A 24,034-nucleotide genomic window follows, 5' to 3' on the forward strand; every position below is an offset into this window, starting at 1 on the left:
ATATGTAGTGTTCTGACAGTGTGGTTACAATGCCTCAGACAACTTAGATGAAAACTTAGAAAACCCATCAGGTAATATAAGCAAGTAAAACCAATTGCTATGGTGGCAAAAGTTTTTGCTGCGTGATTAAAACATAATAAATGAATAAACCAACTCCACCACCTTTTCTTTCTTTTTTTTTAGAGAAAATTTCGACGCAAAGAATAAAAAAAAATTGAGTGGCCTAAAAAAAAAAGGATTCCATACTTTTGTAATGAATATCACACATGAGATAACCTAATGGATCACTAGACAGAATCTGAACTAGAAATTAATGTAACATGAATTTTCCTCAAAATCTCTCATGCAAAACGAATCATACAACGGGAGTTTCGGAAATCAACTCCTGAATGGGATATTAGCAAATATTTTGAACACGGATCAAATGGAAGTCCAATCATACAAATGACGTCATTCGTATTTTTGCCATTTAACCAATGTTAATAGTAAACACTTATAACTTGTTTAGGATTTGATTTTCAGACTTCCTGATGCATGATTTCGTTTCGACAAAAACGAAAAGAAATTTTGAAGAGAAACCATCTTTTTATTCGTTTTATTTCATACCTTGTCTAGAGCCCCACTTGCCTTCAAGAGCTGAATTTTTTCACTGGGCCTCTCTTTCCTTAAATTAGGAAAAAAGTTGATAATTTTTTCTGTAAATATCATCATCGCAATTCAAGGAATTCTAAAAAACACTTTAAAAACTTCTACAACAAAACTAAAAAAAAAAACAAAGTTGAAAAAAACTAACTGTGAGTTGATAATATGTACCTACTTAAGAATAAATAGTGACATTAGAAAAACGGGCATTAAATGAAAATATAGGCACATCTTTATGGTCTTCTTCATAGTTTTTCCTCAAACAGCTAACGTTACTTACTAAGTTTACGTTTTCACTACATGGAGTCTGAGCAGAGGACTGAATGAAATTTAACAATCCTCTTAACAGGATGTCCTGGTCCTGCTGTGAGGAGAGAATGCGAGGGGATAGTAGACTTGGCTCCTGAATGTACCGAAGAGGTCAAGTTGACTAGACTTTTTACTTGTGTACAATTAGACCGTGTGAGTCAACTCCTCATTTCTTCAGCTTCAGAAATGAAGGGTCATTGATACACATAATAGTGGTACGGAAATTCAACTTCAGTTAAAACGTTGCAACGATGACATCGATTTGCTCTTGAGTTTCAATTTTTGGAAGATTTTGAAACACTTCATTGAATTGGCTGGAACAAGTTTTTTCATCTGAAAACGGTAATAGGGAGAAAAATTAACTTAAATACATGATAATTGAGGCAAAACAAACTGAATGTGGATTTAAAATCTGTCAAATGTGACTCTTCACCTATATATTAATTAACATCAGAAATCACGTCAGTGATTCTGCAAAAATTTGAAGCTTCAATTAACAGGATACTTATGGTTCGTTCTCCTTTAATGAAATATAGTGAGGATGGGGAGTTAGAAAATCGGCAAACGAGAGTTGAATTTTTACAATGCCGCCATCCATCAGCATCTTTCATGCACTTCTAAGAGTTGTGATGGTGATCTTTGGGAAATCCTGAGGATCACTGATTCTTTCGCATTAAATAAGAGAGGAAGAGTATAATAGTCTTCCCTATTTGACACTTAAGTTCATTATTTTAAAGCACCAAGTAAAGGAGATGTGACAGGGATAAGTGTATTTTCATGAATTCCAGAATTCACTTCAAAATATTCAAGTCATGCTACTTTACTACTGTCTGAAGTAATATCTGAAAGGAAAAGTTTGAAGCTCAATTTTGGCTCTTTGAAAGTAAGTCTTACTGTTACATTTAAAAAAATTAGTGAAAGATGAAGTCACAGTCAGAGTGGAAAAGCTGGATGTCTGGAGAAAAACTAAGGGTGCTCTCTGATTGAAACAATAATCATTATGACGAAAATTTCTCTAAAATGAAAGAATCGTCAGGCTCTTTGAACTTTCTATGGTAATAATGGCTGCTCGTTAAAAAAAAATTATCAAGAACGAAAATTTGTTCCGTCCGTTGCCGATTCGTTATATAGAGAGAGAGCGGACAAGTATTATTTACTTTATTTTAAGAAAAAGGAAATTGAGCTTCTTCCTGGCAAATAATATTTGTGTAGTAAAAATAATCATACTCACTAAAATCAGTTTTTTTGGATTCCACAATTTTGTGAACGATTCCACGGGTTAAATTCTTGAACAAATCTTTTGATGCGATTCTCTTACGATGGTAATGCGGCATCAAACATTTTACAATTACATCCGAAACATTCCGTTTCGACAAATGCTTTTTTCCTTCCGTACCTTTCTCTTTCTCAGATTTAATGCTGCGGCTTCCTTCAAGATTTTTAGCTTTGACTGCTACTTTGGCTTGTGCTGGTGATTGTTTACAGGCAACATCTGCATTGTCATTACTATTATAAAAGTTGACGTTTGGAGAGAGACAAGATTTTGAACTAACTTCGGCTTTTGGGGAATTTATAGAAGCTGCTTCATTCTCTTGATTACTCTCATAAGATTTCAGTAGTTTCTTAGAAGAAATGAAACCTCCATGAGGTCTGTTTGGTTCTGAAACTAATCCTCCTCCTTCTTTGAGGGTAGGATCTTCGTCTTCCCCAAAGAGTGCCATGTATATTTTCTTTGTATTTTCTTTTTTCACCTTTTTCTTCATTGGGGACAACAAAGAACTAGAGCTGGTTGCTTCATGCATAGCTTTCCTTTTTGCGCTATTTGAGATGTCACTTTTGCACTCATTAGTTTCATCGTGCGTTACTTCATCTACAATTAAAGCATCGTCTGAGTTCTCAGAGTCAGAAATTGTATGGCAAGAGACAGAATTTTTAGACCTAAAATCAGTTGAAGCTTTATAATCAGTTCCGTTCGCTTTTGAAGAACATTCAGTCTCTGGAGATGGGTATGTTTTGCTTCCTGATGGTACCAAAATATCTTCGGAAGAGGAGAGAGCACAACTGGAACCAACGCCACTATCGTTGTAACTTTCTTGCAGTCTATTATCCTTATCGTTAGAGTTCGAAGATGACTGATCTCTAAAATCAGAGTCAGAGTTTGAAGACTCAGACCCAACATTTTTGGCTACATTGCCATCACCTTTCAGAAATGATTTCACCGACTGCTGTGAGAGGAAATCGCGACCGATACCTAGTCGTTTTCTGGGCTTTGTATTTGAATTGAAATTAGGAAGCAGTTGAGAAGCAGGAATAATGGTCGTTGGGTATTTGGTTGCTTGTTTTTTCTTAATGTCTTCCATTGCATCTCTTAATGTCCCTTTGTCTTTGGTTGGGGTAAATGTTTTGAGCTCCTTGAAAAGTGATAGTGCATTAGTCGCTTTGACAATTTCTGATTTCTGTTGTAAACAAGAAAAAAAGTAAGAATTAAAATTAATGTTTTCATGGAGGAACGTTAAATTAAAACAATGGCAAAGACAATTTTTTGTGACAGTTATTTAAAAGCTGGAACCTAACGCATTTCCATGTCACATTTCACAACGTTAAGGTAATTTGAGAGGCTCTTCTATGAAATAGAACTGGTCTACAGCCAGATAATGTTCCAATGACAATCAATTCAATTTAATGATCTGTACATGTGGATATAAAAAATTTATCGAATAATTGGTTTTATTTCAAAATGTCAGAAACCAGGACCTGACGCCAAGGAAAATACAAGAACGCTATCTTGTGCCAGCAGTTGATGGTATACCAAGTTGCAGGGGAAAAAAAAATTTGATGCTCTATATCATTGATTCGAGCATATTTCTTGTTGAATGGTTAATAGTATCTTTTTAATTACTTACAGAAATTTAAATTGTTTCATAAGATTTCTTATACTATAAAATGAGAGGAAAGGATATGAATGCTTTAAATTGATTTACTTTTCTCTTATGTAGAAAAAAACAACCGATAGATCCTCTATGAGCCCTGACACAGTATGAAAACAATCTGAGGTATTGCTCAGACGGAACTGTTATCAGAACAATTTTTATCAGCTTTAACAAATGCACACTTCAATGAAGAGTGATAATTTAAGATAATTGATAAATGGTAAGATGGAAAAATCTACAGAAAATTTCTGCATATGTCAGTGCAGAGATGTGTAGAATATGGATAACATAATAAAATTCCAGAAAATTAAAGAAAAATCATTTTTATGAAATATACATACCTTTTTTGCAGCTAAATTTCTGTAGGTGGCAAGAACTTTTGAGGCGGTAAATACCTCATACTCTACAAGTGTGGCAAACTCCTCCAAATCTGATTTACTCAATTGAAGTGGTTCATCTTCAAAACTATTGCATTTATTATAATTATCCTCTAAACAACCTTTGAAAAGGTCGACATATGACTCACGAGTCTGTAAAACGGAGAATAAAATCACACAAATCAACAATCTTTTTTGAAAATTTTTAAACCGCACACAGGATGAGATCGAGGATCGTTGAGGGGGAAAAGAACCGTTTTACAACCAGGAGGAAAAAAATTTAGCTTGTAAAGAAATTCAGAGAACTGAATTGGGCTGTTTGTGTGAGTAATAGGAATTACTATTTTGCATGCGCAGAATTATGGGCCTTACAAACTACATTCATACATGCTCCCCTGTTTTTCTAAATTTCTGGCATAATAAAATAGAGCATTACCAGCAATTGTACTTGATAAGTTTCATGAAGTAGAATTCTTGCTAGCATTGCGTACAAAAAACGAAAAATTTCATTTTCAGAGGAAAATTATTTCTGTTCAAATACGAGATAAGAAACACAAATTCGATCTCACGTCAATATAAGTTGACTGACAAAATAAAGATATACTTACAGTTATTTTAAGGCCATTGACTTTCACTTTAGTGCTGGCAGCAGCTTTTACGATTGAGTATGTTGCATCGTTTTCATTATCCGGATCGTTTGAGGATTGTGAGCCTCTGCGCAGCTGAAACTGCTTTTTTATTTCCTTTAGCAGCTCTTCATCTTTTTGCTGTTCTCTTTCTCCTTCTTCGAAATAATTCTCCCTGAAACTAAAATATGAATTCCAGACATTAAGACCTCAAAAGAATGTTTGAAACTTTCCTACAGTTATTATTACTTGTAAAGGAATATGATCCAGAAAAGAAGAAATTAAACCATTGCACTGAACTAAAAATGTAACTTATTTGCAACTTTTGGTTCAAGATCTTGCTAAAACCATCGCAATATTTTCTCCAGACTATCAATATATCCTCTTCAGATTCAGTTTTGAAATACCATTTGTGAAATCACATTCTTTTTTTCTCTGTTACAATAGAACTTCTGAAAAAATCCAGATTTTTCAGAAATTCTTTGAGTGACTGAAGAAATAAATGGTTCTGGGATAAGACTGAGGTGTGTTTTTCCAATACCATCTCAACTTAGGGAGATTGTTTTGAGATGGGAAGTTGATTTTAGAGAAAACCAGAGGCATAATCATGTTCTTGGCAAAATTTTCCAGAGAAAGAAATTACTAGATTAGAGGTGCCCACTGTATGTAAACGGGATAATCCTTAATATTAAGACTAGACAAAAAAATTAAGTGATTGATACAGTAAAAAAATTAAGTGATTCCACTAATGCTCAAGTTCACTATCTTCCAACTTATGACCAACTCAGTCTTATCCCATCAACATAGATAAAATTTCGACCAACAAGTTGCTTGAAAAAAGCGATGAAATTTAGTCAAACATCAGAGACAAACGTTACCTGGATAAACCTCGCCTTCCTTCTCCATACAGTTCATCGAAGTTTTCATTGAACTTTCCTTCCGTCACAACCATTGTGCGACCTCCGTATTGTCTGTATTCACCATTTACAAGAGCATTAAACTCATCTAAATTCTTCTTTGCCATTTTAGGGAATTTGCATACATCACATTTATCCACACATTTCGGTTTTGAATCCCCAAAGTACTCAGCAAACACTAAATGCCGGCACCTGAAAACGAGTAAAATTTTTATACAGTTAGGCACAACTTGGCACCAAACAAAATGTTTAAAATGAGAGAGGTATTGGCTAGAACTTGAAAAAACTATTGTATTGGACTCATCCTTTTTCACTGATGGTGTTATTTTCTCTAGATTAAAGGTTTTGATACAGTTCCGCTCCTGAGATAAAAATCCAAGAAGAGCTCCTCAGATATGTCTAAAGAAAGAAGTGTTGAACATGTTCTGTGCAAATGCGTTTAAACAGTTTTTTCTCCACTGCTCCAGCAAAACACAGAATAAAGGGAAAACTTCAGACTAAAAATTAAAATCAAGATGAACAATATCTTCAACCTAAAATTTGCATGAATTGCATGCAGGTATGGCATTGCAGATAAAATAAAGACTGCAGTCATTACACTATAGAAGATCAGATATACTTAGACGAAACGATGTTGTTAAAGGGCAGATAACTAAGAATTAAGGTGGGAAGTCCTTGCAAGGTAGAATATTTTAATGGTCCCTTTAAATTTTTTTAAAAGCAACAGCCCCAATTTTTAAAACCCGTTTTCAGGACCTCCCTACTTTCAAACGAAGCCTGCCAGTCACATAGTCAAGAAGTTTCTGCTTCTTTGCAGAATCAAAGATACATTGTGCGATTTCAGAGCCGCCTCTATGATTCCATGCCTACAAATCAATTAAATTTGATGACAAGTATTTAATGACAAATATTTGATGATTTTTTCCATTGAACAACCTTCACATGAATTAGTTACCGTGATATTAAAGTGACATAAGTACCTGGCTTTTTCGCAGTATTCAACCATTTTCTCGAAAGATTTCTGAGTTTCTTTTACTTTCTGTTCCTGATCAGGAGTTTTGGCTTTGTTTAGTTCTTGTTTGAGAATAAAGGTTAATGCATTCCTGGAATTTAGCGAGTAATAAATGCGGCAGAAAGCAGGTTTGCCATCACGACCAGCTCGACCAGATTCTTGATAATATCCAGGTACATTTGCTGGTACGCCCCAATGAATCACAAATCTAAGAATAAGAGGAAAAAAACAAGGGTCATTAGAGTTTTTCCTTCAGACAACCTTCATAGAATTTTTTCCACAACTTAAGAATGTTGGGTGAATGATCAGAGCTTCAAAAAAGAAAGTGATAATTACCTCACTGAACCTTTGTCTACACCCATTCCAAAACTGACTGTTGCAGCAATAACTTCAAATTCGCCAGCTGTCCACCTTTCTTGAACCTCTTTTCGTTCCGATTCTTTTAAACCTACGTAAAATCAAAATGTTCGAGATCATAAAGAAAATCTTCAGTCAAGAAAGCAATAAACAACATATCATGAACCCACAAAATATATTCAAAGATAACTGGGAAACAATGTATTTCCATTGTGATGTTTTAAAATATTCTCTCTTGTTTTGTACATTCAAAGGGAAGCAATCCAACATCATTTGTTGAAAATTATAGATAAACAGAGGAACAAATTTTGGAAACTTCCAATAAATTTTGTTGATGAATTTTTCGCTTAGAAATAAAGTATGACAGCAAGTCTGCAATGCTGCAAAGTAAGACACATTGTTCCCAATTTCATCTCCCCAATTATTTAATTTTACCCTAAATCCATTTTCTTGGAGCTATTTTGACTGCAAAAAAAAGTAAAAAAAAAATTAAGAGAAAAAATTAGGATTCTATATTATGATAGTTATAAACCTAATAAACCTCTTACCTGCATGGTAAGCCACAGTTTTAATTCCTCTATCATTAAGAACTCTGGCAATATCTTCTGTTAAATCCCTTGTTCTACAATAAATTATTCCAACACCTCGCTGGCTCTAGACACAAAAAATATCATAGGAAGTTATCAAAAACTGTTCTTTGATTTTGATTCTCCAAAGTTCAAGAAAATGAATGATTGCAGATTGAGAAAAATGATTAAGTCCATATTCTGCATTAGTTTGAAATAAATATGATAAAAATTCAGCATACATGACGAATGACAGATTCAAATTTTGGTTGATGCATACATTTTTATGCTCGAAGTACAAAAGTATGTGACGAAAGACCTTTCAACAACCAATAGTGTGAGATGTACAAAAACCGACGTCATGTATTAATTTACTCTTTGCAGATTAAAAAATGAACAAATGGCTGGAGCTACTTAAAAATTGTGCATGTGGCAAAATGTTAAGTTCAGGCTTGAGGTTTTCTGAAAAAATGTTTAGCTCATAATAGGAATATGATGCTTTGAAAATGTATGATGAGAATAAGATTCTGATTCTAAGATTATAGCTTAAGAAAAGAAGATGCGAGTTCGTCCTTCAATCTTACGAACCAAAGAATGATTGAGATATGTTCGGCAGCGTACAGATGCCATTTGACTCACCAGTTTCATATCTTTTGTATTATCTTTTAGACAGTTTTTGATGTATAATTTGAGATCTTCATAAGAGTTCCGAATCAAATCATCATAAACAACATCATAATAAAGATTGCTTCGGAAACAAGGCACTTTGAATGACAGAGGGTCCTTCAACTGCAGCTGCGTGATTATATCTTCGACAACCTGGAAGTAATGGATGAGCTTTAAAGGAAAATCAAAAGGGAAGATAAAGAGGTGCTAATCTCCAAAACATGTATACCTCAATATATGTTAGTGGTAGTTGCTGGTTAGGCATTGCAGAGAATACATAAAAGCTAATAAAGCAATATCTTCATATTTTTTTGTTAACTCTGACTGGGAAAGAAACTCTGTTTTGAAAATGCCAAAAATGGAACCCGTTTGGTACAATATTTTAGACAAGCTTTGATGATGAGGCCCGGTAGGGGAAACAGCGTTTGCTGATTGGCTGCAGCTGCACTCAGCTTGAGACAATCGCCTTGCTATGTCAACTCGACGGTTGGTTTTTGAATGGTTGGATTGTGATTAGCTTTTTCTCCCCTCGGACATGATTTTTTAAACTTTTTAAAGAGAGTTTTTGTTTTTTTACAAAATTTCATGAAGGAAAAATTGTGTTACAACCTAGCAAAAACCACTGTCCCATATTGGTTAAATATTCTTTTTGGATCGGAATTGTGGGAGGAATAAAATAAATACTTGACACTAGGTATGAGTTAACCATCAAACCTTCCTAAATCAATGATACGTTTTACAGTATTTTTTGGATAATATAACAATACTAACAACAACAAAATGTGAGTACTTACCACCGCACTGGCTGTTGCAGTAAGAGCTATCCATGTGACGCCAGGGACCAAAGAGCGTAGGGTCCCCAATTTAAGATAATCAGGTCGAAAATTATGACCCCACTGACTTACACAATGTGCTTCATCGACCACGATGTAAGATACTTTATTGTATTTGTGGAGATCAGACAGAATGCCCTGCAAAATCATTTGGTTTGAATATAAGCATCATAGAGAATTTATTACTTGATATCGATCGAAGAATTAAAGTTTGACTGTTGTAAGGTTCAACTGTCATTGCATACTTTACTCCTTGCCCTGACAAGTTTTTTTTTTTTTTTTTTTTTCTTTTGTTTCATACCGTACAATAAGAAAAGTCTATACTGAGAACTAATTAAGGTTCTTAAAATTATGAAAAAGGTCACACCTTAGCAAAACACTCAATTGAGATGAATTTTTTAATCTTTTTAGCACTTCTGCATATTGTTTTGAAGCTAAACGACCAACTACACATCAAACATGACCACAGACATCAAGAAATTAACATAATGAAGAATGATTCCTCATCAGATTTTATAGAGAATACCGTAGAGATTGAAAATTTCTAAATTTAACTCAAGGGTGAAAAGATAGAGTATTTATGTTTGTTGATTGAAATTTCATGGGGTGCAAAAAAGAATCAAAGCCTACTCAAGTCAAATGAAGTATGCAGTAAACTGATTTCAGCGAGATTAACAACAAAATAAGTTTATTACCCTGAAAGTTTGTGTGGCTGCTTGCTCAGGTGTGACATAGAGCAACTTGGTGTTGGGAACTTTACACCTCAGATCATTTATTACTCGAGTTCTTTCCTTGCTACCCATTTTTGAATTGATAGTTTCTGCAACGATTTTCTTTTTCGTCAATTGATCAATTTGATCCTGAAAATATAGAATGGATTGAATGTATTTACTTCATAGAGAACGTGCTAGCATGCTGCCTAAAAAAAAGGAGAGTAGAAAGTTCTTGCTGTTTTACGTGACCTGTAATTGTTTTTTTAGCTAAGTACATAAAAGAGAGGGGTGAAAAATTCTCAATTTGCCAACACTCCATTATAAACCCTTTTTTTCCTTCTCCAAAAACCATGTGTCTTTCCTTGCTTCATGAGGTTCAAATTGCTTTAAACTCTTCTAACAGAGTCAAAACAGGATAAATCCCGTTTGGACTTTAAAACCAAAAAGAAAATTTTTTTTTTTTTTTTTTTTTTTTTTTTTTTTTTTTTTTATGACATTGTAGAAAATTTCTTTGTCGTCAAAATATGGCTAATCTGAAATCTGATTGAGAATTCTACAAAGATAGATATTATGACAGAAGCACTCGAGTAAAAGTTCAGGAAAGTACACTCATTACTTTTACTTTCTAGCATTTAGACTTTTACCTGCTTGCAGACATTAATGCACTCACATGAAATAATTTATAATATAGCTTATTTGCTTATAGCTGAGTAGTTGTAAAAAATTACCTTCATCAATGCTAGAAGGGGAGAAAAAACTATAGCTACTTGATTTGACTGCAAAACCGCTGGAAATTGGAAGCAAAGGGATTTTCCAGAACCTGTAGGCATTGATACAAAGACATCCTTCTTTCCTGTGGAAAAACAATTAAAAGAATAAAATTATCACAGTGTCTTGAGAATCAATAGTGGAGCATTGGAGAAAGTAAGGATGGTCCTTCACAACATAAAAATGATTTTATTATACCTCTTCCTTCCTGAGTGTAAATTTTATTATGTTGATGGTTCCCCTTTCAAATAAACATAAACATGTTGTAACAGAGGTATTAAATAACAGTACCTAAGTGAGACGAATGTTTGTCTAGTTCCATGATATATATATACAGCAGCATACATTTAAACGGCTCCACCAGAGCAAGATTCTCAATTCATCTTTTCTGGCTTGTTTTTCTGCATTCTTGTAGAATAGAAAGCAGTTAATGAAAAGAAAAAGAAAAAGAAAAAAAAATTGATGCGATTCATCATGTTCTACATTTGAATATATTACGACATGTATTAATTGTCCAATTTGAGTGGATGAAGTTATCTGGCTCTTTCATAGAACAGCATGGATTTCGTTTCTCTAAGGCTGTCCCAAGTAATTACCGACTGCTAAGAGTTCTTGGATCAAACATGCACTTTTGGATGGATGCTTGCTGCATCAGTACTATGTTATGTTCAACAATCAATGGATGCAGTCCTGTCTGAGTAATATATTGTTGTGCAATAGACCCATTTCGATTAGAACTTCAGTAAAGAGGCCCTTCGACTACTGAGGTCCAAAGCCCAACTATGCCGTCCCTAATGTAGGGAAAAAAGTGAGAAGTTACTTCCGCATAAAACAGATAACTATACTTACTCTGAATGATAGCTTCGATAGCCTTTTTCTGTAGATCACTTTTGAAATTATCGTGCCCAAAATTCTCACGCAGTTTACGTAAAAGATCAACCTTGACGAATTTATCCATTTTGATTATCTGTGACCAATGGAGCTGATGCTGGAGAATCAGGGCATTAAGCTACTTGCGGCGGACGTTGCTTGCATCAACTAAGAAAAAACTGCAATAGCTAGCTGGGGAGCTCATGCTACAAACTTAAAAAGCTTGATTTGCATTTATCAAAAACTAGAAGCTACTGAAGTACCAGAAAGGAACAGTGCAACGGCAGATACAAGTTCCTCTGATGACACATTCACAATGGCAAAAAAGTATTATCAAGACCAGGTGAGAAGGAATGCGGGCACATTTTGACTAAATAGAAATGATCTGGATGTCATTAGTGATATTTACACAGTACTCATAGTGACCAAATCAGGAACAAATAAAATTTACTTATAGTCTAATACTCCGCCAAAAACCAAAACAATGAAGCATTGCACAAATTGAACTTCTAGGTTAGAAAGACTAAATCACCTTGTTGCCAGCTTGTAATAATATAACTTTATACTAGAGAACTTCAGAAAATGATCAATTTCAGTCGGATTGTGAGGTATTATCTAGATAATCATTTTTATTTTTTAAATACGTTGAGCAGCACATTTTTAAAAATCATCAATAAGGAATTTAACAGAGCAGACCACCACTGATTCATTCAAATAAACCGCTATTTAAATGCACGTTTCCGCTTACGCATTGCCAATCTCATTAAAATGCACTGAACATTTTGATCTATTGATAGTTATTTTTTCTCTTCAATAATCCCTGTCATCCAAAGCAAAAACTTAAAAAATCAATTAAATGGATAATTTATTCATTTTAAATTCAAATCCATCGCAATAATATTTGCTAAAGCTTCTAAAAAATTAAGAAGCATTAGGGATATGCCCGTGCGTTGGAATAATAAGTTGGTAAACATGTAAAAAATTTACCACGGCGAAATAGCGGGATTTTTAAATATGCGGGGTTGCATGCCTCTTGCCGTCCGCGAATCAACACATTTTTGTTTCAACTTCATTTTAGAATTAAATGGAAAGGGTTCGGCGGAGACTGAATAAAATTTCTGTGTTAGGTATGTGTCTAATCCTTTTTTGACATCTGAACTATTTTGCATCGACTCTAAGTCTCCTTTTTTCTTTTTTTTTTTAAAAAAAAATGTGGCTTAATCCCTCAAAGATTGGATCTTTTCGATGGGAGTAATATAAAATGAATCATTTGGAATAAAATCGGGGAGTGTTTTAAAGTTTTTACCGTGCTACACTGTAACACACATTTTTAACCACCGTAACTGTGACCTACTGAAGAAATGAAACGTGCCCGGAGACTAGAGATCCTTCGAACGAAAGAAATTCTGCCCCCTTCCCTAAGATGAAGTCTTTGTTTCATGGAGGGTTTTTTTTCTCTTTCCAAAAAATTCAGAATAATTGCGAGAGCAAGTACGACAAATGAGTAAAGTACTTGGAACTCAAAGTGAAATCCCCCACTATTTCTTCCTGTCTATTAGTGGATGTTGTATCGTGTCTATCACATCGATTCTAAGGTGAAGTTCAGCAAGATTGGAATGCATGGTGACACGATCATCAAATGGCGACAATCAGGTCATTACTTCGTAAATTTGAAGGCCGTCATGCGAGTGTGAAAAAAGAAAATAGATTTGGCCGCGACTCAAAATCGACGGAGATGATGCTACTTAATACTGCCCGATGAAACTGCATCGAAGAGGGGTTGCTTTGATGAAGTCATATTACGCATGAAGTTTATTTTAATAAAAACACGAAACAGTGCGGCCAGATTGATGATAAGAAATCCGAAATGAGAGGGAAAGATCAGAGATTTGTTTTTTTATTTCACTAAGTATGATTAATATTGCATCTTCCCTTCCTATTTTAAAATGAAGTTCGGAAATATAGTAGAACGTAATAAGGAGTAAAGGTCTTACTTTAACGAAATTGAGAAAGCATGCTTGAAGCATTTTCTGAACTAGAAATCTAGGAACATACAGAAGACGAATACAAGCGAGATAAATTTCAAAGTTTTTAACTTACAAAAAATGAGCCGGGAAAGGTAGGTTTGGCAAGAGGAGGGGGGGGGGCGCATTAATTTTCTCAAAAAAAATCATGGAACCCTTTTTAAGTTTTTTAATATTTATTATAGGTCCGGCAACACCGCTCAAACCTTTGAGTGAAACGTCATTGGCGCGTCGGTCGTGGCCTTGCGGGAAGGGGGATCAGCTGATCGGGCATGAATGTAAATAATGTGATTTTCCAGACGCAACGACTGCGTCTTTCGGCGGAATTCTTTCCGTTCTCGAATAGTTTTACGAATAATTTTGTTGAGATATTAGGACATTTCATTGCAGTACACTTAAGTTCACAATATCCCGTCCGAATAATATTTTTCAGTGCGTTTCGAGGTGTCATTGCTTAAAAATCAAGTAGAAGAAGTAAGTACTCGGTGCTGATTCTTATGTGATTCAGCACTAAATCTTTCCTAAATATCGGTTTTTTATCTCCTAATTTTATCATAAAGACCAGTTTAATTGCATTTGTAATCTTTTTGATACCGAAGCAGTGAGATTTTCCAACTCTAGTTTTATGCACTTAACATTTCTTGCACTAGGTACAATGTGCTCATGACATTACATGCTTGTGTCATAGAAGGTGTTTACCTAAAATGCTTATCCCACAGAATAGCTTCTCATTGAACAAGAATTTAAATAATTCACTCTCCAGTAATCAAAGATATATCAACACAGCTAATTCTCTAATTGTTGGCAGAAGTTCACGATCCTAACTTGAAGTGATCAGAGCTCTCGAAAAAATGGAATCCAATTTGAGTCTTATGTAAGAAGTACTTTTTCCAATCATCAGCAAAGCCTTTAATGGTGGCAACTAGAGCCGTATGTTTCCTTTAAAGTATGATAAGTATCCAAGTAATGCTGTTAATAACTGGTCTTCGTCTGCGCAGCATTGCAGCAATCATGTGGCGACAGGTGTAAAACCTAACCTTGTAATTCCCTGCATTTACCTCCTCAGTTTAACTAGACTAAGTGGTCTCACCTATTGTCTTTTAATGTGAGTTAGGGAATAGTACTCTTTGAATGTTTGCATGATCAATGGCATATAATTATACTTACTGATTATTTGAATAAATTACATCTTTTCCGTACATCTTGAGGTTGTTGTACGTAATTTTCTGATCAATAACTGATCCTTCTTTTCCAGGTTTCAAGTACTTCAATATCAACAAAAATCGCATACCTGCATTCACATATTCTGCTAGTCAGCGACTGAATTATAGCAGCTCGTCGCATGAGCTTCTGCTTAACTAATGGTCTGAAATTTTCTGCAAACTTCCATCACAGAGGTAACTATTACTCATCTTGGGCGATACTTTTTCAATTATAAATGGTTTTCACCCAATGGGAAAGGAAAAAATATCAGAGGCCTAAGTCCCAAGATTTGAAAATTCAAATGATTCCCTTCTTTATTTACTTGCTGTGATTTTGCCATTTTGTCTTGATCGCAACAGGTATGAAGACATCAAAGTCATCCAAATGTTGAGTTCTAATCATAAGCCCTTGAGGTTTGCTAGCCACAATTCATTCTCCATTGGTCTCCAAAATTCTGCTAATTCAATAACACAAAAGTCGAAGCATGATTATTGCACTTATGTACTTTTTGCTTTAAAATGAGGTCCAGGTCTTCATTATCATTCTTGATTATGCTCAAAATGTTTCTGTTTACACTCAATCCTCATCATGCATTAAAAGTTTAAGAGTGAAGCATGTGTCGGTAAGAAATAAGTCATGTAAATCGCTAATAAATGAGATATGAATTGCAAAAGTTGGTTTCGGCACTCGATTATTATTGAATTTTTTTCTGGGAGCTTTTAGCAGAGTATTAATGTTTCCACTTGCGAGAGGCTCAGCTGAGGTTCAATGGACTGAGTTTAGTAGAAACTCACCAAGTCGCATTTTAGATAAAACTTGAGTTTAGAGTGGTTTTGAATCCAACCAGTCCTAAATTTTCTCCTGTCAATAATTAGAACAAAATAGATTTTGTTCATTGGCTGATGCCCTATGAAAAGCGTGTTCATGAAAAATTTGAACTCCAATCAATCGGTTACTATTTTTAGTAAACCTTTTACAATTTTAAAGGAGCAATGATGTTCATATACCTAAATAAGAGAAGTCATTCAAACAATTATTGAGCTTAGAAGTGTCAAATTGAGTTTTCAATTCTCCAATGTGAATCTGTGTTGCTCATCTTCTTCTTCTTTTCTAGGTTTGTCTCCTCAATCATCTAGCAGTTGGTGATTTTAGAATATGACGGCAAAAATGAAACACAAGTAATCTAGTTCATCAATCCTTCACTCGGAGAATTTCTACATGCTCGATACAAAAATGGGTGAGGAGCCACCATCAAAAATGGGTGAAGAACTTCACATCCATGACCTACCCACCGAAATATTACAGTATATTTTTACTCTCCTCCCAGCTCAAGATTTATATTCTTCCGTCGTTGTAGTTTGTGAGAGGTGGAATTGTATCATCAATTCAAATTTTCTTCGCCTCAAAAAACTTCATCTACAGTTTCATGAAAGAGGTATCTTCGGATCCTTCCCAAATGAAAAACTGGATTACAACGAAATCAACATTAAAACCGTTAGGTACCTCCCATATCTTGAAAGTGCTGAAATTTATTGTAATGATGAATATCATCCTCCATTTGTCTGCCGATTGAATGATATGTTTCAGTATCTTAGTAAGTTTAGGTTTACTTTGAAGCGCTTGGTTTTAAATAACTTTAAACGCATGCCAAGAACTAATATTGGTCTTATAGATAAGTATTTTGAAAGTTTAGAACAACTGAGACTTGTCAATTGTTCAACTTTACGATCAGTTAATTATAATGATATTAGTTTACTTCAAAATCTGACAACTCTATACCTAGAGAATTGTTTTGACTTGACTAACAGTTTTCTAGGACATATAGGCATGGAATGTAAAAAATTAGCTGTTCTAGTCATATCTGGAGTTAGAGGCATAACAAATGCAGGATTGTTAAAATTCATTGAGCATAAAAAGACGAGTATTCAAAAGCTTGGTCTCTGTTGCTATGGCATCAGCGATGAAGGATTCCGAAGATTAAGCGAGTGCAGCCAATTGTCTGTTTTATACCTCGAAGAATGTCGGAAACTAACCTGGAGAGGCTTGGATGCCCTTAATAACTCTAAGTCTATTGAACTCATCGTAATCAATAGGAATGGGTCTGCAACGAACGAAATTTCTTATTGGTTAGAAATGTGTAGAAAATGGAGGAAGAAAAAAAACTTTGAGCTCATTGAAGAAGATGACCAAAGAATTCCGTACATAATTTTTGATTAAAATTTGTAGCAAATGACATTAGCAACCTGTCCAATTTTATCAACGATACTTTCCTTTTTATTCCAAATGGTGCTAGCAAGAGGTGTAACTTTTATTGTTTTAATTTTAGTAACAAAAATTTTGGTGTGATGAAATTTTGATCAGTTGTTTGAGTATTGTTTAAGTTTATCGGCACCAATTGATTTTTAAGGGTTAACCTTTTTCTCAACCGATTTTATTGTAGACTTTTCTTTCCTCCTTGATACTACAGCTGTCTGAAATGTACAGTGAAATCAGTATAAAGGAAAGTTTATCCCTTAAGAAATTTTGATCAATGTTCAGATTCTCATTAATTTTCATCTTTAGAAATCTTGTGATTCTATCTAGAAAATGAAGAAGTATTTTGACGTGGAACTTAAAGAACTCATCACACTGTGTCAGGAAATAGAAATCTGTGGTAATTTTTTCTGTTGACCCCTGTAGATACTTCTTCAACTCCTAGTTGAGTACTTGATTAAGTTGTTTAGTCATTTTTCTTAAAAAATATTTTTCAAGAAATGGAAAGGAAGTGTTCAACTAGTCACTGATTTGTGGTCGAGTTTCTGTTTTTGTTTAATATTTTTATCTAGTTGTTTTCGTGTATCCAAATGGTGGTCGATTAATTATCTGGACTGAGTTTTAAAGAAACGCATCAAACTGCATCAAGCTTGAACCCAGAAAAAGAGGTGTGAAGTTTTATCCCTTTATCAGACCCCATGTTAAGGACAATGTTTAATGTTTATTTCCACGTTTTATATATTTTTTCGACCTTGAGTTTTTGACAGGAGAAATTTTACGACTGTTAGAAATCAAAATTACTCTCATCTCAAATTTTTCCAAAACACGACATTGATGCAATTCTATTAAAGTCAGGCCAACCCTTACTCAATCAGTTATATTTTTTGTGACGATTCTGATTCAGCAAAAATACTTTAAATCCATGCTGTACAGTAAAGCAATGGATAAGGGTTTTTTATGAAGGTTATTGAAAAGACCATGCTCGCTTCAGCGGAGTACTAACATATTATGAATCTGGTTTAAGGTGATGCTGCTTCAATACAGCTCTGTAAGGTAATGCGGAGACCAAAGCTGTGTGGAGTTTAATGCCTCTGGTTCTCCTTATTACCTTATTTAGAAGACACCCGGAGATATTACATTTAAGCCTTTTTATTGTTTACCACTCAAGCACAAAAGCATGCAATCTTTTTATTTTTTTATGAGTTCATATCCAAGATTGGGTGGAAAATTTTTAGATCAAGCTGTTGTGCAGTGTAGCTACTACTCTTATTTTTAAAATATGAGAAAATTTACTTAAGAGTTTGTAAGAAAATTCATTTCTATCATAAGAGGTCTCCCAAGTAGAGATTTTATCCTCACATTCATATTTTGGCAGTTAAAATGTATACTCGTGTGTAGCCAGACGGTCATATTCCTTTCATTGTTCAAATCTATTTTTTCCTTTCAGTTTCTGGCTGTGCCTTTTATTTCATTTGTTAAGTGTATATTAATTGTTATGTAGTTTTTAATTGGTTGTATCATACAATATTATGAATGTTTTTATCCTTAGGTACATTCTTTCTCACTACCGTTGTAAAAATAAGTGGTCTCAATAAAGTGCAAACCTTATATATTGGAACAATGTACAGCTCGAATTTCATGACTTTCATCCCACTTCATTACAGTGAAACTGCAACAATGCTAATCTCAGTTTGCTACGCTACAGACCCCTTTTCATAGTTTCATGTTTGAAATGGAGAAATACTCAACACCACTTCTGGAAAACTCCCACAATTTCTATTCTTTGTGAGAAGAATATTCTGCAAAAATTCAAATTAATAGTTTTGGTTTGTTCTCTTTTAACAAAATAAAGTGGTAACGGAGTTTTTGAAACACTGCATAGGATATTTGCAATTTTGCAGTTACACTGTCAAAATTTAATGTTTTGGCACTATCCAATAGATAGTTCTGCTCGTCTCCACTGAGCAATTGTTTTTTTCCCTCTTCTTTTCAGAAGAACTTTATGATAAGACAACTTTAGAATATATTATACCAGTAAGCAATTCCACAATGTGTAGACACTTAAAATTAGTCCACCTTAATTTTTCACCCGTCTCAGGCTGGCAGTCAGATTTGCAGCGGGAGAAACCATTCATCAAGGGTGAATCTACTGCGGAAGTAAACAGTGAACACTGAGATGTCGAAAAATTTTTCTAAATTACTGGTTTCACTTCAAAGTTTTGTACCGAAAGAGAGTCCCACGATCAGAGGCACACTTCAGCCGTTTTATTTTTTTCAAAGAATCAATTTTGTCAATCCTAAGTAGAATTAAACGTGCCAACGCAAAAATTTCATTTAATTTTAGTCAAATCAAACGGTCAACTTGCTCGTTTGAACACTTTAGCTTTAATTCAGGTTTTACAGATGCGGTATTTTGGGAATAAGTAAACAGCTGAAATGTGCTTTGAGGCGTACTAGGATCCCTCATATGCCAAAACTTTGAAGTCAAACCAGTATTTCAGTATTTGTTCAAACTCTTGATATTTGCTCTCTCCTGATGCAGATTTCCTTTGAAGAGTTCAGTATTGTTGAAAAAATCAGAACATGTTTCTTTGAAAAAAAAATGTTCTGATGGGATGTATTCTCTCACTTTTTGAAAAATTGAACTTTTTGCGTTTGACTGACCATTTCCTTTTTATTTGAAGCCAGGATGAATAATGATTTTGAACATAATGTAATAAGAGATATTAAGAGAGATAAAAGCTAAATTCAGAAACTATACAGTACACCTAAGTGGGGGGGGGGGGGGTATTCTACTGCACCCCCTAAGAGATCAAGTAATTATTGCAGTCAATATTTTTTATTATCAAATATTGATATTCGAACTGAGGCTGAACAGTTTTTTTCTACTAATATATCCAAGCACCGCCGGCGTGAGGCATTTAAATGTCGTAGAATTAACCAATCAGCCTGTCACAGCGAAGTTGACCAATTTGACTGTTTGTTCAAAAACTGTGGATAGTGAAATTTTAGCCCCTGAGTGAGTATACCCCCTCAGGTTGGTACACAGGGCGTTTTACGTCCTGCCTCCGTGACGTCACGATACCAATATGGCCGCATGAATGAAATTTAGAGAGTACGTTTTGGTTGGTCGGAAGCAGGGGAGCCGTGGTAGGTGTGTCATCTTTTTTATGAAATTAAAGTGACAGTATATTCAATAATGTGTTCGGAAAGTGTGAATTCGTGTTCCCACCACTCGGAGCTAGTGAATTTGCGTGTTTTTACGGTGCTAAATAATGTAGATAAGCAAAATGCGGAAGCTTGAGTGTTAGGGAAAGCAGGGGATCGACCTGCATGTTTAGATCCGATCTCGGCTGTATGGTGTTTTATCGCGTTTGTCCCGTTTAAAAGTGCTAATTCAAAATGTGGAATATGATGTGCGACGTTATGCCTACTATCAACGAGGACATTAACCAGCGGGGCTCTCAGTTCTCCGTTGATGACGCCAATTTCGAAGATCTAATGGTGACCATGCTCAAGGAGAGGGATAAAATGATGGATAGCTTACGCGAAACCCAGGATCGGTTGAGTGAAACTGAGCAGAAGCTCCAAAATGTCGTCAAGGAAAGAGATTCTCTCCAGCGTCAACTCACTGCTAACTTACCTCAGGTATGACCAAAGTTTACTCGTACTTAAACGTAAGGCTCACTACTTCAACTGTCAAGTCCACCGTCCAAACCCTGCTCTTCCTCTTATCAGTATGTTTTTATGAACAAGTTTGAGAAATATCCTCGTGCTTTTAAACAGCTGCACTAATTAAGTAGAAAAGCTCCGTTGGAAGATGAAGAGTTCAACACGAGAGACGCCTACTTTGAGTCCGCCGTCAGCCATGATTTCAGACAACGGTATCGCTCATGTCGTATCATTGTCTTACTTTTGAAGTCTGCATCTGATCTTTAGCTCAAATATGATGAGGATGGCAGGCCTTGTTATTATACAAAGTATGGACGTCTCTCAGGTGGTCACTGTGAACCTACTCTCTCATAACCTCAATCAGCTGATCTGCATAAACATTTAAGACTGATAAGAGCATTAGCCTGATGTTTCTTTTGATCAGTGGATGTACTTAATCGAGTAATGCTTTTGATTAGCATTCCAGACATGATAGGTTCCTCTGCTGCAAGGTTGTTGATGTAATAGAAAGTTTGATTTTTGCCTAGGTTTGACATCAGTCCTATTGATTAGTTTTTTTTTCTGAAGTCAATGAGACTTGATAATAATCATCTTGAAGTTAGGCGGGCCTTTTAGCTATATCATTATTGTTTAGCTAAGCCGATAAGTGCTGAATGCGTGTCTTAAAGCTTTGGTGTGTCAGTCATTAGTTATCGATAATAATAGGCCAGAGAGATTAGACTTCTTCACATTCCAAATGTCAACTCGGTAAATGGTTGAAGTAAAACAAAAGTTCTTCTTAGGTACATCAATTTTGAGCTTTAAATGATGTTTTGACAAGAGGACGTACAGTTAAAAATGTTTAATGTGAAGAGTTTTCTTTATAGTTACCCATCTGAATGTGCTTTGTTGCGACAGGATTGTTGGTTTTCAATTTCTAGTCTCTGAAAATTGTTCATATCTACACTGCTGTCTAAAACTCATGTAAATAGACCAAATATCATGTCTGAATTGTGTATAATTTCATGTGTCACCTGCTGCAAAGTGCGGTCGAGGTGGACACAGGTAATCAATGCCCTTTCATGAAGGAAAAAAAGCTTTAAGAATTATAATTTGTTTTAAAGGCATTGTGTCTGTTTACATGCTTCATCGCTGTATTTGGTTCAAATTAGGAGAAGTATTGGATAATTTTGAGGTTTTTTTCATAGAATAAGCTGAATGCTCCATTTCCATGTTTTTTCTCTAAATTTTCTGAGGGTTGACTTTTCTTGTCCCTTCATTCCAATTTATATCGCCATCAGTAAAGAAGCTTCTATCCGAAGACCTCTCTAATATTAGGAGTTTGGCCTGTAGGGATTGGTAAGGGAATGGTTAAATAACAGGTCAGGGATTGGCTCAAGCTGGTTTACAAGCAGATGGGATTAGCCCTTGAGGGCTAGTTTAAAAAAAAAAAATTGGACTAGGTACATTTTGTAATTTGGAACCACAATTTCTGGCTCGGTTTAAGAACAAATTATGTACCAATAATTTCTTTAGGCACAGAAGCGCTTTTAAGAATGAGCCAAAGATTGTAATTTCGAAAGGATTACTTTTGAAGTCAGCACAAGAATATGTAAAAAAATTTAGCTATGTGTTAAGGGGTTTTTTTTTATCCATAGAACGCGATGGATCGGGATCTTTGCGTTTCAGGCCGGCTCTGAACCGGCCTAACTGCGGTCTCAACCCACCTCGGAAGAGCAGTCCAAGTGTTCCATTGGAATGGATGGAATGCACTGGAACATGCCAGTGGAACGGGATAAGAAAGTGATGCAATCTGTAGCGATCCTCTGCGGTTCGGATAATAAAAAAAGCCCTTTAGACTCACATGCACTTTTTTTCTTTTTTGTAAATAAAAAGTGCAAGTGAGTCCGAAATAGAAACACAGCTGAAAATTTTATCATAGTTCCTAATCGACCAATTAAGTTCACTTGTCTCTACATTTGTGGGACTTGGCCATTGTGGTACCTACTTTACAGGGCTGGCACTCTTTTGTCAATTTTTTACACTCGCAATTTTATGGACCATGCCATGATGCGTGTGCAAAGAGATAGTTAGGCCTCTAAACTATTATACTCAGATGCCCCTATAAAAACTGAGTTTTCAGGCCAATGTAGCTACTAAAATTTTAGGGGGAAAACAGAAAACTGGGGAAGGTTGTCTAGAACTATCTCGTTTTTTCATTTTTTGTGAGTTTCCCCATTTTGAGGGACATTAAAAGAATCAGTACCTAGTTTGCACGATCTAGCTTGGTTTCTTTCCCTACATCTTTCCTTCTTACTTCACCTTCATCCAATATCTATCATCAAACTTCTGGATGAATTAGTGCCCTTTTCTGCCGTGTGTGGAAGAACGCCGTATGAACCTTCAGGCGTTGCCAAATTTTCTTTGATAAAACACGAATTCCCTGGTAAACTTGTTTTCTTCCAAATCTTAAAACTCATTTCCTTCTTACTTTTTCTTCCAATTTTTCACAGAATTCTGTTTGTATTTTTATCTAAAGTTCCTGAAAATTTCAAAGAAAAATATTCACATTTTCCCTCGAAAATAAACATTTATCAAAGGAAATTTGGCAACTCTCGAATGTTCTTACAGCGTTCTTCCTCAGCACGGCAGTATTGCACTATTGTTGGTTTTTAGTAGTAAAAGTTTTCACCAGGAGTGTCAGGCTTTAACTTTAACTATATATGAGCTCATACTGAAATACGTTAGAGAAGTGAGTATATTCCTGGCAGTTGGTATACTGAAATAACTTTGTCTCCCTCTCTGCAGTTTCTCTTCATGAAAACAATGATGAGCCATGAATTCTGAAACGATGTCCTTTAATGGATATTTGTGAGGCTTCGTCCCTTTTTAAACCGTAAACACGTGGCCATCAGTGATGTCTATATTTATTGCATGTCAAATGCTTGCTAACCAGCCAAGGAAGCAACTACAACCATGTGACTAGTTATACAATGGACTAGCTACCTCATAAGAGGGGCTTGGAGGACAAGGCGCAAAAGTGCATAAAATTCCAAGCTTCAAGCATCAAAAAGTCAGTTGGTACTTTCTTCCCGCCGTAAAGATCCATGTAATTTCGAAACTTCGAACACGTATTTCTCGAAATAGCAAAAACTGGACTTAAGTGTGCGCCTTGTCCTCCAAGCTTCTCATATGAGCTCCATATCACTGTGTCAGGCTGAAGAGCCTTTTTTCAGTGCAGCAAAAAAAGCGATTAGGGGTCCTAGACGTCGGTTTCCAGTTTTCGAGAGTTCCCGCTTTTAAAAACTCTAAGGAGC

The 24,034-nt window shown here is 35.2% G+C and overlaps 3 protein-coding genes across 7 annotated transcripts in view; 2 read left to right on the top strand and 1 right to left on the bottom strand.

The window, feature by feature from the left end:
• Positions 1-187: 187 nt before the first annotated feature.
• LOC109032002 (ATP-dependent DNA helicase Q5) lies at positions 188-12,116 on the bottom strand. The gene is made up of 13 exons (XM_019043879.2): positions 11,566-12,116; positions 10,677-10,801; positions 9,931-10,095; positions 9,197-9,373; positions 8,376-8,555; positions 7,719-7,824; positions 7,150-7,261; positions 6,782-7,021; positions 5,763-5,993; positions 4,867-5,065; positions 4,223-4,411; positions 2,183-3,407; positions 188-1,284 (listed from the first exon to the last, which is right to left on the bottom strand). The coding sequence occupies exons 1-13, from the start codon at positions 11,672-11,674 to the stop codon at positions 1,187-1,189; spliced, it is 3,156 nt and encodes a 1,051-aa protein (XP_018899424.2). The 5' UTR covers positions 11,675-12,116; the 3' UTR covers positions 188-1,186.
• A 1,748-nt stretch (positions 12,117-13,864) lies between these two features.
• Positions 13,865-18,687, top strand: LOC109032565 (uncharacterized). Its single transcript, XM_019044766.2, has 3 exons — positions 13,865-14,084; positions 14,866-15,007; positions 15,928-18,687. The coding sequence occupies exon 3, from the start codon at positions 16,032-16,034 to the stop codon at positions 17,028-17,030; it is 999 nt and encodes a 332-aa protein (XP_018900311.1). The 5' UTR covers positions 13,865-14,084; positions 14,866-15,007; positions 15,928-16,031; the 3' UTR covers positions 17,031-18,687.
• A 1,460-nt stretch (positions 18,688-20,147) lies between these two features.
• Liprin-alpha (PTPRF interacting protein alpha) overlaps positions 20,148-24,034 on the top strand; it is a 187,638-nt gene continuing 183,751 nt past the window's right edge. For 3 of the 5 annotated variants that reach the window (XM_019043973.2, XM_019043983.2, XM_019043997.2), the window contains exon 1: positions 20,148-20,714. In XM_019043973.2, coding sequence (XP_018899518.2) covers positions 20,469-20,714 — 246 coding nt within the window. In that variant the 5' untranslated portion in view covers positions 20,148-20,468. The remainder of the gene's footprint in view (positions 20,715-24,034) is intronic. The other 2 variants (XM_019043991.2, XM_019044006.2) reach the window with 1 other exon arrangement.

The sequence above is a fragment of the Bemisia tabaci genome, chromosome 5 (genome assembly GCF_918797505.1).
Source record: "Bemisia tabaci chromosome 5, PGI_BMITA_v3".
NCBI classification, from domain to species: Eukaryota; Metazoa; Arthropoda; class Insecta; order Hemiptera; family Aleyrodidae; genus Bemisia; species Bemisia tabaci.

Bases quoted from the DNA above. Each gene is read 5' to 3' on its own strand.
- LOC109032002 (XM_019043879.2), bottom strand. From the start codon at position 11,674: ATGGATAAATTCGTCAAGGTTGATCTTTTACGTAAACTGCGTGAGAAT. The intron at 10,096-10,676 runs GTAATTTTTTAC...CTATATTTTCAG, and splicing joins CCCTTCTAGCATTGATGAAG to GATCAAATTGATCAATTGAC. The intron at 1,285-2,182 runs GTGAGTATGATT...TACCGTTTTCAG, and splicing joins ATCCAAAAAAACTGATTTTA to ATGAAAAAACTTGTTCCAGC.
- LOC109032565 (XM_019044766.2), top strand. From the start codon at position 16,032: ATGCTCGATACAAAAATGGGTGAGGAGCCACCATCAAAAATGGGTGAA.